The sequence below is a fragment of the Berghia stephanieae genome, chromosome 1 (genome assembly GCF_034508935.2).
Source record: "Berghia stephanieae isolate SIO BIC M18660-M18661 chromosome 1, UCSD_Bste_1.3, whole genome shotgun sequence".
NCBI classification, from domain to species: Eukaryota; Metazoa; Mollusca; class Gastropoda; order Nudibranchia; family Aeolidiidae; genus Berghia; species Berghia stephanieae.
Window position 1 is genome coordinate 138,090,527 of NC_088360.1, and position 15,000 is coordinate 138,105,526.

At 38.9% G+C, this 15,000-nt stretch overlaps 1 protein-coding gene across 3 annotated transcripts in view; it reads left to right on the forward strand.

Annotated features, from left to right (window-relative positions):
* LOC144963337 (uncharacterized) overlaps nucleotides 1-15,000 on the forward strand; it is a 247,965-nt gene that overhangs the window by 81,988 nt on the left and 150,977 nt on the right. For all 3 annotated transcript variants that reach the window (XM_078897275.1, XM_078897277.1, XM_078897282.1), the window contains one exon: nucleotides 6,582-6,654. In XM_078897275.1, the coding sequence (XP_078753401.1) occupies nucleotides 6,582-6,654 (73 nt within the window). The remainder of the gene's footprint in view (nucleotides 1-6,581; nucleotides 6,655-15,000) is intronic.

Consider the following 15,000-nt stretch of genomic DNA (forward strand, 5'->3'; position numbering starts at 1 on the left):
TGTGTCTTCCGCAAAGTCTTCCATCAAGTCCCGGGTTTGAGATTTTTTGCTAAGATGAGAGTCATTTAAATCGATCGATATTTGCAGGACGAGTTTTCTGGCCAAATTTTTAGATACGTCTGTTTTTGAGAGTACGGCAGTGAACGGGTTAATTAGCCAGTCCATATCGATATCTTATCGGTACAAAGACCAAATCTTGTTCCCCAATACATTCTCGCGATATTATATCAAACAGCACGCTATGGATAGCATGTCAGTCGTACGACGACAGAACACACAATCTGGCCAACTCTCACAAAACGGTATTATTTAAATATTGTAGTCCTTCGGAGCCATTAGTAGGAGCCGGAGTTAATCCCGGTTTCTATAGCGTGATTTAGACATTAGCAATTAAATGCTACCCTTTGGGTAGGACGAGAGTCTATCGCAAAGTATTTTGCGGCTATGTTGTCTTGTGGTATGACACTCACTTTTGGATCGGAAGGTCTTGAGTTCCCAATCCTGCTGCTCTGAGCGGCGCATAATTGAGTCCTTGTAAAAGGCTCTTTGCTCACATTCTCTCGCCGTAGTCAGATGTAAAATAAGTACCTGGGCGTTAACAGCGTTGTGGTTGTCAGATGGAAAATGTGATATCTTATTTTAAATTTTTTTTTAAAATTGAGCTTTTATATAGAGCAATGTCCACTAAACGTGCTCATGGCGCTTTACAAGGGGTCCCTGGCCAACAGCAACACTTAACGTGTAGGACGGGACATGATGCCTGTTAGGCGATATTACAATATTTTTCGGACAGAGACAACGCTGTTAACTGCCAGGTACTCATTTTACACCTGAGTACGGTGAGAGAATGCGAGTAAAGAGTCTTTTCCAAGTACTCAACTATGCGCCGAGCAAGGCTCGAACCCAGGACCTCCCGATCCGAAAGCGAGTGTCATACCACTAGACCACATAGCCTCATGTCTCATGCGTCATGTCTCGTCCTACATGTCGTTGTTAGATTTAACCTCAATGTATAGAGCTTTGAGCACTGTTGAGACCATCCACATCAAGACAGTGTTAAAGTTAAAACAATCAGAGCCATTTTCCTGTTTGGCTCCTGAAAAATGTGAAGTCTTTCTGTTTTCTTCTTAATGGGAGGGAGGGGGGGGGGGGGGTTCCTGATAGCTCAGTTGATAGAGCACTCGCTTCACGATCCAGGGTGCAGTTTTGATTTTTTTTCTGACCCCCCTGTTCACCCAGCATTGATTGGCTTGCTGGGTCTGCTAGATCTGGCGGAAAGTGCTTTGCGATAGACTAGAGTACCATCCAAAGGGTAGCAAGCAATTGCATTGTCTATTTCACGCTATAGAAACCGGAATAAACTCCGGCTCCATGGTCCAAATGGCTCGGAAGGACTATTTTTTTCTTCTTCTAAATTTCTTCTTAATAAAACACATTTTGATGCATGTCTTAGAGTTATTTATATTATTCAAGCCCTACAACCTATACCGTAAAGACACAATACCGTTTTGAGATGATGGGTCACATTTAAGGGTTACCGGTCTATACCTAAGTGGTCATATTTGCAGGTCTGACTACATACAGAATGCAATTATGGGCTTGATTTAACATTGTTGTAATGGACAATATTTTACGTTGGTTTGAGAATAACAACATGAGGCCATAACAATTTAGGATATCAGACCTGCAAATAAGAAGCCCTTCATGCCAGACTATACAAAAGCTCACATTTAACTGAAACTCCAATATCTAAATTTAGACTTGATCACGTGTTCATCACACAGCGTTTTTTCACCCCAACTTGATACAGTCTTCAGGCGGTAAATCACAATTTCGCTAGGAGGCCTCCTGTCGTCTACATAACCACGACAAAAGAAATCCCCTTAAATTAAAAGGAAATTAAAACAAGCCCTATTGTCCCAGTTAACATCTTCGCCCCAAACCCTGTAATTTCGGCTCCGCGACAAGACACAGTGATGCCAGCACTGCGAAATTCTGCAAAAACACGAATTATAATTTTGGCCAGAAAATTCGTTCTTTAGATATTGTTCGAATACGATTATAATAACCCTCAACTTGCTGAAAACTCTGAAACCTGGGACTTCCGCAAAGTCCCAGGTTTGAGAGTTTTTATCAAGATGAGAGTCATTTCAATCGATCGATATTTGAAGACCGACTTTTCTGGTCAAAACTTTAAATACGTGTGTTTTTTTTCCCAGAGTACGGCAGAGTCGAGTTTCTTACTTCCGGCCATTTTCACATCAGTGCTCACATCGGTTGGAAAATCAGATCCTTATTCTGCGTACTCTGGGGAAAAAACCCCATTAAAAATATTTGGCCAGAAAACTCTTCCTTCAAATATCGATCAATTAAAATGACCCTCATCTTGGCCAAAACTCTCAAACCTGGGACTTTATGGAAGACTTCGCGAAGTCCCAGATTTGGGTTTTTGCCAAGATGATGGTCATTTAAATCGATCGATATTTGAAGGACTAGTTTTCTGGCCAAATTTTTAAATATGGGTTTTTCCAGAGTACGACGGTGCTGTCCTTTAATTGGTTTTTAGGATGTTCTTGGAGTAACCAAGCGGCGATGAATGACAGGCTGTGTGGTCTAGTGGTATGACATTCGCTTTCGGATCGGAATGTACTGGGTTGAGTCCCGGTCTAAGCGCCGCATAGTTGAGTCCTTGGAAAAGGCTCTTGACTCACATTCTCTCACCGTACTCAGGTATAAAATGAGAACCTGGTCGTTAACAGCGTTGTCTTTGTCTGAAAAAGAAATTCAATATCGCCAAACAGGCGTCATGTCTCGTCCAACATGTCGTGTTGGACTTGGCTTGGGACCTCTTGTAAAGCGCTTTGAGCGCGTTTAGTGAATATTGCTCTCTCTCTCTCTCTCTCTCTCTCTCTCTCTCTCTCTCTCCCACTCTCCCTCTCTTTCCCTCCCTCCCTCCCCCCTCTCTCTCTCCCCCTCTCTCTCTCCCCCTCTCTCTCTCTCTCTCTCTTCCCCCCCCTCTCTCTCTCTCTCTCTCTCTCTCTCTCTCTCTCTCTCTCTCTATATATATATATATATATATATATATATATATATATATATATATATATATATATATATATATATATATATATATATATATATAATATATATATATATATATATATATATATATATATATATATAATATACTGATTTTAATTTGAATGAAAAAAAAATACTTTGGGTACAAACACCGTTTTATAGAAAAAACAAAATTGAGGTCACTCAGCTCTTTGTTACTGTTTTTAGACAACCATTTTGGTGATTAGCACTCTAAGTTAATGATGCTATGCGACTATATAAAATACTCACCACATATCCGCCAGCCGGATTATAACGTACCAACACACAGTACTATATTATGTAACCGTGAATGATGATAGTCAGATTGATATAGATAGTATGCTGATGACGTCACTCAGGCCTTTGTTATTGTTTTTGCCATCCGCGTTTGTGAGTTGTTCTCACTAAACTGTATGAACCCGACTATAAACGTTCATGGTTACACAGAGTTTGTGTGTTGGTCCGTTATACTTCCGGATGGCAATGTTGTGAACTCCTTGGCCAAGCGCATTCTATATATAAATAGTTCGAAGTGACGTCACTCAGGTCTTTGTTATTGTTTTTTTTTTTTGCCATCCGCGTTTATGAGTAATGCTCACTAAACTGTATTAACCTGACTATAAACATTTATGGATACACACAGTTTTGTGTGTTGGTCCGTTATACTTCCGGATGGCAATGTTATGAGCTTCTCAGCCAAGCGCATACTATCTATAATCTAGTGAGAACAGGGGCTGAGTGACGTCAATTTCGTTTCATCTCTGATGCAGAAGTATAGATAGTATGCAGATGACGTCACTCAGGCCTTTGTTATTGTTTTTGCCATCCGCGTTTGTGAGTTGTTCTCACTAAACTGTATTAACCAGACTATAAAAGTTCATGGTTACACAGAGTTTGTGTGTTGGTCCGTTATACTTCCGGATGGCAATGTTGTGAACTCCTTGGCCAAGCGCATTCTATCTATTGTGAAGTCAACACTTTTACCTTGTGTGTACAGATATAAAAACTGTGCATTCTTTTTGTTGTATCTACGATAGAATTCATTGTATAATTTGATGAAACATCTAAAAATAAAAGATAAAATTTTCAAATATATAATTTAACAATAATTTAACTTTATCTTGGGTTTTTATATAGATAGTACGCGCTTGGCTAAGAAGCTGATAACATTGCCATCCGGAAGTATACCGGACCAACACACAAAACTGTGTGTATCCATGAACGTTTATAGTCATGTTAATACAATTCAGTGAGCATTACTCCTAACGCGGATGGCAAAAAAAAAAAAAACAATAACAAAGTCCGAGTGACGTCATCTTCGAACTATCTATAGCGCAATATCCACTAAACGTGCTCAAAACGCGTTACAAAGGGCAAGGGTCCTTGGCCAACGGCAACACGTAACATGTAGGACGAGACGTGACAAGCTGTTAACGATCAGGTACTCATTTTAAACCTGAGTACAGTGAGAGAATATGATTTATAACAGCCTTTTCCAAGGACTCAACTATGCGCCGCTTACAACGGGGGTTCGAACCCAGGCTATCCGATCTGAAGGCAAGTGCCATACCACACCGCACACTCTCTTTAGCTTTGCCGACTTAAATTTAAATTTAGATTTTAATTGAGCTTTATATAGCGCAATATCAACTACTTGTGCTCAAAGCGCTTTATAAGGGGTCCCTGGTCATCAGCAACATTTAACATGTAGGACGGGGACATGACGCCTGTTAGGCGATATTACAATTTTTCGGCCAGGTATTCATTTTACACCTGAGTACGGTGAGAGAATGTGAGTAAAGAGCCTTTTCCAAGGACTCAACTATGCGCCGAGCGCGAGGCTCGAACCCAGGACCTTCCGATCCGAAAGCGAGTGTCATACCACTAGACCACATTGCGCACTTGGTATCTATTCGTCACTATATTGGCATGATATATTACAAAACGCCTTGATGCCCCTCAAAATTCATTTCTATTCCAACGAAGGCCAGGCCAGCTGCCCCAGGCGAAATTCCCAGTATTATATTATGATATTGGTGCTATGGGTTTAGGTATAATATTCACAACATCCGCCAGTCGGATATAACGTACCTCGACGAAATTCACATATAACGTTTATAGTATGATTTTTTGTTGTTATTATTTTTTAAAATTCATTTTAAAAATTTTAAAATTAAATTTCAAAAGTAAAATGCTCACAACATTTGCCAGCCAGATATGACGTACCAACACTGAAAATCACTTCTAACGTTTATAGATAGTATGCAGATGACGTCACTCAGGCCTTTGTTATTGTTTTTGCCATCCGCGTTTGTGAGTTGTTCTCACTAAACTGTATTAACCAGACTATAAAAGTTCACGGTTACACAGAGTTTGTGTGTTGGTCCGTTATACTTCCGGATGGCAATGTTGTGAACTCCTTGGCCAAGCGCATTCTATCTATAGTCTGATTGATAATGAGACAAATAGGGTATGGAGAAGAAGTACCAGATGAAAACTTAGGCTTTTAAGTTGAAAATTCCTTGCATCAGATTAATACAAATCATCTATAGATAGTATGCGCTTGGCTAAGAAGCTCATAACATTGCCATCCGGAAGTATAACGGACCAACACACAAAACTGTGTGTATCCATGAACGTTTATAGTCAGGTTAATACAGTTCAGTGAGCATTACTCATAAACGCGGATGGCAAAAAACAATAACAAAGACCCGAGTGACGTCATCTTCGAACTATATATTAATGATCGGTATGTTTACATTTGATAAGAATGGGTTGTTGTTGCTTTCTGAACATAACGAATACGCTTCAACACTCGTAACGTCACTTCCCTCGTAATGACGCATGGTAACTTCGTAACTGGCTCTAAATTATCGGAACAATGGCGGACGCCCTTATAAAATATTTCTCCGACGAGCATAAAAGCGTATCCAGAGGGAAAAAAAACCATTATAAATTTGATCATGTTTTGACTTTTACACATTCTGATCATAAGACATATGTAAAGTTCTAGCCAGCATGAAAAATAAAAAGTACAAATTTTCTTTGTTTAGAACCACGATGGCCGCCGTTGCTGGGCGACGTGACATCAGACTATTGAATCCAATACCCTTCAACAGTCGTAACGTCACTTCCTTCCTAATGACGCATGGTAACTTAGTAACACTGGCTCTAAACTATCGGAACAATGGCGGACGCCCTTATAAAATATTTCTCCGACGAGCATAAAAGCGTATCCAGAGAAAAAAAACCCATTATAAATCTGATCATGTTTTGACTTTTACACATTCTGATCACAAGACATATGTAAAGTTCTAGCCAGCATGAAGAATAAAAAGTACAGATTTTATTTGTTCAGAACCACGATGGCCGCCGTTGCTAGGCGACGTGACATCAGACTATTGAGTCCAATTACGGAAGTTAGTGTAATGCAAAACAAGTGACTGGAGTTCTGACTTCATTTTCCCGTCTATCTCCAGAGTCTGCCCAAGAATACAGAACACAGTCTCAAGGTGGACAAATTCTCCAGGAAAGGTTCTTCACTTCAAGTTGGTGAGTCTATCTATCTATCTATCTATCTATCTATCTATCTATCTATCTATCTATCTATATATATATCTATCTATCTATCTATCTATCTATCTATCTATATATCCTATCTATCTATCTATCATCTATCAATCCATCCATCCATCCATCCACCCACCCACCCATCCATCCATCCATCCATCCATCCATCCATCCCTAACATCATCTATCTATCTATCATATCTATCTATCTATCTATCTACCTTCCTACCTATCTATCTATCTATCTATCTATCTATCTACCTACCTACCTATCTACCTATCTATCTATCTATCTATCTATCTATCTATCTATCTATCTATCTATCTATCTATCTATCTATCTATCTATCTATCTATCTATCTATCTATCTATCTATCTATCTATCTATCTATCTATCTATCTATCTATCTATCTATCTATCTATCTATCTATCTATCTATCTATCTATCTATCTATCTATCTATCTATCTATCTATCTATCTACATATCATCTATATAATTGCCTTTCTACTTCCCATCATTCGGCCAAGAGATATTGTATTTAATTTAAAGTCCCACGACTAATTGTATGTAAAATGATATCCGTTTCGAGTAGCTCTAGAAATGAGCAATCTTCTTGACTTCGGCCACCCCATTTTATTCCAATTAAGTCAATCTATACCCTATTTCTATTTCACCCCACACATTTATCAGCTGACCCGTTCCTGTTTAACTATTGGTTCTTTCTTAAGAGCAGTTAACTGTCGTACTCTGGAAAAACTTCGGCGAAGTCCCAGGTTCGACACACACACACAATAATTGAGACCGAATAGGATTACACAGCGCTATAATATAGTTCAACGTACGACTCTACGCCACGCTATGGGACCTTTTGCAAGACAGCTTGCTCACCTTGCTAATGCCTGGATTATTCTTTGGAATAGACCCTAAATACAAATTTACACTTTGGAATCATGAAAAGTTTATTTATTATTTACCATGAAAGTCTGGGATTCTAACATTATATTATTAGCATTAGGTACGTATTATTAACAATGTCAACCTTTTCATTCTTCTTCCTTTGGTTTTGACCCCTATTGAGTTTCAAATCTCATCCCAGTTCAAAAACCATAACAAACCCAATCATTTCTGCCACCTCTGTTCGACCGTTGTCGGTCTTCTGGTTAACGTGGAATTAACATACGTCCTGATTGATTGAGAATTATAATATACGATAAAGAAATGACTGGAAAATAACATAAATCGACTTGATGTTTCAAATCATTATTTTTTTTCTCTCACTCCACTTCTACCGTATCTTTTAACTCGTCCGTACAATATCTGTAGTAAGCAGGGCCTTCTAAAAATAGTATCTCTTTTGGCCGCCTCGGTAGTAAGTAATCTGTCTATAGATAGTATGCAGAGGATGTCACTCAGGTCTTTGTTATTGTTTTTTGTCATCCGCGTTTATGAGTAATGCTCACTGAACTGTATTAACCCGACTATAAACGTTCATGGATACACACCGTTTTGTGTGTTGGCCCGTTATACTTCCGGATGGCAATGTTATGAGCTTCTAAGCTCAGCGCATACTATCTATAGATAGAATGCGCTTGGCCAAGGAGTTCACAACATTGCCATCCGGAAGTATAACGGACCAACACACAAACTCTGTGTAACCATGAACTTTTATAGTCTGCTTAATACAGTTTAGTGAGAACAACTCACAAACGCGGATGGCAAAAACAATAACAAAGGCCTGAGTGACGTCATCTGCATAATATCTATATATATAGAGGTTATGAAAATGATGGATGACTGTCCTAATTTTTGATACACACTCACACACACACAAACACATACATACATAATAATATACACATGTTGTTTTTTATACATATACACATACACATCATAAACAATGGCTTTCCGACCCGTCTACTACCCCAATCCACCCTACACTGACAAAACACTTGTTTATATCACTAGAAATTTTTACCTTCATAATATAATCGTTATAATAAGATGACAACCAACTTGTCCTAACAAAATCAAACCTGAAACTTCATGAAACCACTTTGAAGTCTCAGGCTTAAGACTTTTTAACAAATTGAGGGTCATTTCCACCAATTTGCGCTATGTGGTCTTGTGGTATGACACTCGGATTGGGATCCTGGGTTCGAGCCTCTCTCTGTGCATAGTTGAAAACAGTTGGGAAAAAGCTCTTTACTCACTTTCTCTCACCGTACTCGGGTATAAAACGGGTACCTGGACGTTAACAGCGTCGTTTCTGTCGGTAAAAAAAAATATTGTAATATCGCTTAATAGGCGTCCTGTCTCTTTCAATATGTTACACATTGCTACTGGTCAGGGGCCCTTTGTAAAATACTTTGAGCACGTTTGGTGGATATTGCTCTATATTAAATCTCACGTTTATTTTTATATGACGTAAAAGATTCCTGGGCACGGGGACCCTTTGTAAAGCCCTTTGAGCCCGTCTAGTGGATATAGATAGAATGCGCTTGGCCAAGGAGTTCACAACATTGCCATCCGGAAGTATAACGGACCAACACACAAACTCTGTGTAACCGTGAACGTTTATAGTCGGGTTAATACAGTTTAGTGAGAACAACTTACAAACGCGGATGGCAAAAACAATAACAAAAGCCTGAGTGACGTCATCTGCATACTATCTATATCAACATTAAAGCTCTCTTTTATTTATATAATATGATGTAAAAGATTCCTGGGGCAAAAGGCAAGGAAAAGACAGTGTTTTGTCATTGTACGGCAGATAAATTTGGTCGCTCACCTAATTAAGCCTACGGTCTACGGTAGATACGACTAACGATGACTAACTACCCACTTCCTCTTTTTGTCGGTCAGAAATAATTGGGTTGTTTTCAGTTTTCTTGTTTTGTGTCCGGAAACTGAAATCATTGTGGAATTATGTTGAGGACACTGGAATTGGAGAGGTGTTGGAATGGAGAAAGGGAGAGGGAGGGGGAGGGAGGGGGGGGGGGGGGAGAGATAGAGGGGTGATGAAACAGGAAATGTAAAATATTACAGTAAAAGAAGTTTACAGATGTTAAATGATAATTTGTAAATAAAACAATTCGTGTTTCTAGGATAAAATGCTTCATAATTCATAAGTACGCACAAACACATGTGCGTGCTCACACACATAAACACACACTTGTCGACTCACAAACACAAACACACACACAACATCACACAAATAATATACAAACATCAATCATAAGCTTAGTTCACTTAAAAACTTCTAGCCGACCCCCCCCCCCCCCCCCCCCCCCCCTTATCACTGTTTTTTTTTTTTTAGGTTATGTCCTTAAATTAAGAAGGGCTTTTGACCGAACCGTCCATTACGTGGTACATAGTATAATATAGGCTATTCTATTGGTCTCAGGGTTGTTCCAAAAACTTTACTGATACTCGAATAATAGTGAGTGGCTCTCATTGACAAATTCCTTTTTTTCAGTGATATTTTATTCCCAACATCGACAATTTAGGAAAGACCAGAGAAATTCTGATTGAAATCTGAGATTCTAAGTAAGATATCTTTGCGAAGTCCCAGGTTTGAGAGTTTTTGTCAAGATATTTTGCAAAGGGTCATTTCAATCGATTAATATTTGAAGGACGAGTTTTTTGGTCAAACTTTTAAATTTAGATACGTGTTTTTTTCGGAGTACAGGATATTGAAAGTGTAAATGTTGCTGCTCGAAGCTCGGGGAAATACATAACAATGTGAAATTGAATGTAAGCTTCAATTTAATATACGAAAACAGATAATATGGACGTTACGGGTTTCCCATTTATCAACAAAAAAATGAGTACCTGGTCGTCAACAGCGTTGCCTCTGTTGGAAAAAAATTGTAATATCTCCTATCAGGCGTTATGTCTCGTTCTACATGTTACGTGTTGCTGTTGGTCAGGGACCCTTTGCAAAGCGCTTTGAGCACGTTGAGTGGATATTGCACTATATAAAAGCTCTATTTCCCCCCCCCCCCCCCCCGGAATACTGCAGGGTAGAGTACACGCCTGCCATTTTGTGTTTATATAGAGTTGTGTCCTTTGTTTAACCCTTTCCTTACCACCCATAGGAAAATCGTCACATTCGTTACGATGCAACCAAGAATTTTCTCATTCTGATTTCTCTTGTACATCACAAAATGTAAAGAAATGCTTTGATTACAGCTATAAATACTAAACACTGTGTTGTAGACATCATTTTGCTGAACAACATTTTCTATAGAATGCACTTGTTACTTGTTTGTTTGAGTAAGAACATTCTATTTTTGTGTCGGGTGGGTGTGAATTTTTGGGGGAAATTCTAAACATGGCTGGTAAGGAGAGAGTTAACGAGAGGTTACTTGCACCGAGGAATTGATACAATACCTATATTTAGTACGACTCCGAAGACTATTTTATCCCCTAATGTCCATTTTTGAGGGGGGGGGGGGGGTTACTAGACAGTAACGGGTCATTGAATGTTGTATTACGTAGCTCGGGGCGGGCTGCAATCACAATCTGGATGACATGACTGACCAAAGGCCGTTAACCTGGGATTCTATCAAAATAACTGCATGACTGTTGTGTGTGGACAATCAAGGTTTGGTCCAGTGAGCATGTCCAATGTGTAAATAAAAGAACAAAATGTGACCCGCCGTCTCAAAGCGGTATTATGTCGGGATGCACTGTTAGGGAAATTGAATTCATAGCCACAAATATCAAACTTTGGTTTAATTTCTCTACGTCATGCTGGAGTATAAATACTATTTTTTTTTTGCTTTGCAAAAACTTCTAAGGTCCAATTTCTCATCATTCTATCTCTTAATTCACTTTCTAGGGTCTGAATCATTCCGACATAATACCGTTTTGAGACGGAGGGTCACAAATAAAGTCAGCTGATTTGATGTTTTGCTTTAGTTTTAAATAAAAGATAATAAAATAAAATTCCCTTTATTTATCCCATAAGGGGATATAATTTGTCTCTAGGGTCAATTCCAAGGGAAGACTACTGGAATAACCCAGGCGTTAGCCGCAGTGCAGCGCCGCAATTTGAGCTAGGATGAGGTGACTTGCTCAAGGTCACATAGTGCAGCGGCGGGTGATCGAACTCGGTAGCTTTCGGGTACGAAGCAAAGACTGTACCGCTTAGCCACGCTGCCCCCGCTGTTAAAAAACAAACTTGATGACTTATTTGCAGGTCTGATAACCCACTTCATTATTATGGGCTCATGGAAAGCGAATATGAAGTGAAATGGACAAATGTGACCCTCCGTCTCAAAACGGTATTATGTCGGAATGATTCAGACCCTAGAAAGTGAATTTAGAGATAGAATGATGAGAAATTGGACCATAGAAGTTTTGCAAAGCAAAAAAAAATAGTATTTATACTCCAGCATGACGTAGAGAAATTAAACTAAAGTTCGATATTTGTGGCTATGAATTCAATTTCCCTAACAGTGCATCCCGACATAATACCGCTTTGAGACGGCGGGTCACAAATCTCAAAAATTGAAGCAAAATATTGTCCATTACAACAATGTTAAACTAAGCCCATAATACTCTTCAACAGTCGTAACGTCACTTCCTTCCTAATGACGCATGGTAACTTAGTAACACTGGCTCTAAACTATCGGAACAATGGCGGACGCCCGTATAAAATATTTCTCCGGCGAGCATAAAAGCGTATCCAGAGGGAAAAAAACTATAAATTTGATCATGGTTTGACTTTTACACATTCTGATCACAAGGCATATGAAAAGTTCTAGCCAGTATGAAGAATAAAAAGTAATGATTTTCTTTGTTTAGAACCAAGATGGCCGCCGTTGCCGGGCGGGTGACATCAGACTACTGAATCTAATTGCGTTCGGTCGTCAGACCTGCATATATGTACACGTCGGTCTTGCATCATTAAATTCAAGGCTCTAGGGTAATTGACTTAATTTCCTGTTGCAGTAACGCTATCAATTTTCCATATCACAACATTGTGTGGGGAAAGCCTCTTTTCAGTACAAAAGTATCATTTTGCTGGTATCACTTGGTTGTATTTTAAAAGATAGCTTTTGAATGGGGAAATTATACTTCGCTAAAGAGAAAAAAATGACAACCCCTCCCCCACCTCAAGGACAAACAAAGCAAAAAAAAAACAACAACAACCAAACAAAACAAAGCAAATTTTTTAAAAAAGCAAGAAACAAAAAGCAAAATAAAACAAGGCACCCCCCCCCCCTCAAAAAAAAAAATCAATCATACATTGATACCAAAAAACACAAACACACACAAAAACAAACAAACAAATTAATGAAAAAAAAACAAAACAAACAAATCAAAACAAAAATCTGAATATTATGCTTATTATGTTGATCCTCCTTAGAAAATCCCACATGCTTTAAACTGACACGAATTAAACTGACACTAAGCTGCTAGAAGCTGTGTGTGGACTGTAAAAAGTAACAAACAAAAATGAATATTACAAGAACTTTTAAAAAAGAACAAAATACCCAACACGGAACGTTTCGGGCTTAAAACCCTTCTTCAGCCAACAATAAAAAACCCCCAATAAAGACATAAATACATTAATAAATTCCAGATTGACGACAGAGAAATTTTGTAGGTCATTTGCCATTAACATTAAATTAAAATTTTAAAAATTAAAATTGAGCTGTATATAGCGCAATATCCACTAAAATGTGCTCAAAGCGCTTTACAAGGGGTCCCTGGTCATCAGCAACATTTGACATGTAGGACGGGACATGCCGCCTGTTAGGCGATATTACAATTTTTCGGACAAGGACAACGCTGTGCGGCTATGTGGTCTAGTGGTATGACACTCGCTTTCGGATCGGAAGGTGCTGGGTTCGAGCCTCGCTCGACGCATAGTTGAGTCCTTGGAAAAGACTCTTTACTCACATTCTCTCACCGTACTCAGGTGTAAAATGAGTACCTGGCCGTCAACAGCATTGTCTTTGTCCGAAAAATGGTAATATCGCCTAACAGGCGTCATGTCTCGTCCTACATGTTAAAATGTTGCTGTTGACCAGGAACCCCTTGTAAAGCGCTTTGAGCACGTTTAGTGGATATTGCGCTATATAAAAGCTCAATTAACGCTGTTAACGGCCAGGTACTCAATTTACACCTGAGTACGGTGAGAGAAAATGAGTAAAGAGCCTTTTCCAAGGACTCAACTATGCGCCGAGCGCGAGGCTCGAACCCAGGACCTTCCGATCCGAAAGCGAGTGTCATACCACGAGACCACATAGCCGCACATCTCTGATAATGTCCTCCACAAATGAGTTAAACTGGATATATTTCGTTGTTGTCATTTTGATTCGAAAGTGCTTTCGACATGCCGTGCTCCACTTCGACATAATACCATATAAAGGAGGTGGGACATCATGTATAAAACTTCTATTTCATGACCTTAAAGTGCATTTCACTTCATATTCGCCTTCTTGACCATCCTGGGAATGTGTCACAAAATGACAGGTTCCACTGTGTTACGTCACTGTTATATCCTTCCATACTTGCTTAACTCACTCAATCCTAGAGATTTTTGCTACTTTTCAAAATTGGAAAAAATGTATTAAAAATGAGCATGTACATAGATATTTTTATTCAACTACCATTAACATGTTAAACCTAAAAACATTAGCTTTGATACTAGCTACGCCTAAAATATGGGAAATTGAATTCATAGCCACAAATATCAAATTTGGGTTTAATTTCTCTACGTCATGCTGGAGTATAAATACTATTTTTTGCTTTGCAAAAACTTCTATGGTCCAATTTCTCATCATTCTATCTCTAAATTCACTTTCTGAGGTCTGAATCATCCCGACATAATACCGTTTTGAGACGGAGGGTCACAAATAGGCATGGGGTAAAAGTAACCCGGGTAAACTACGGATATAGTCGGTGTTAGGGTTGAGTGAGTTAAAGAGCTGATCGTAGTTTGATTGTCCTTTAAAGTCTTCATCTATGCCTGGTGTATCTACTACATAACGAAGCAATGGCACAATATGGGATCTGCTGTCCCATGATCTTGCTGTCCACTCTGCCGTACTCTGAAAAAAAAAACACATATAAAAAAAAATTTGGCCAGAAAACTCGTCCTTCAAATATCGATCGGTTTAAATGACTCTCATCTTGGTAAAAACTCTCAAACCCTGGACTTGGGCTCGATTTAAATGATTCTCAACTTGGGAAAAACTCTCAAACCCGGGACTTCGCGAAGTCCTGGGTTTGGGAGTTTTTTGCCAAGATGAGACTCATTTAAATCGATCTATATTTGAAGGACGAGTTTTCTGGCCAAATTTTTAAAT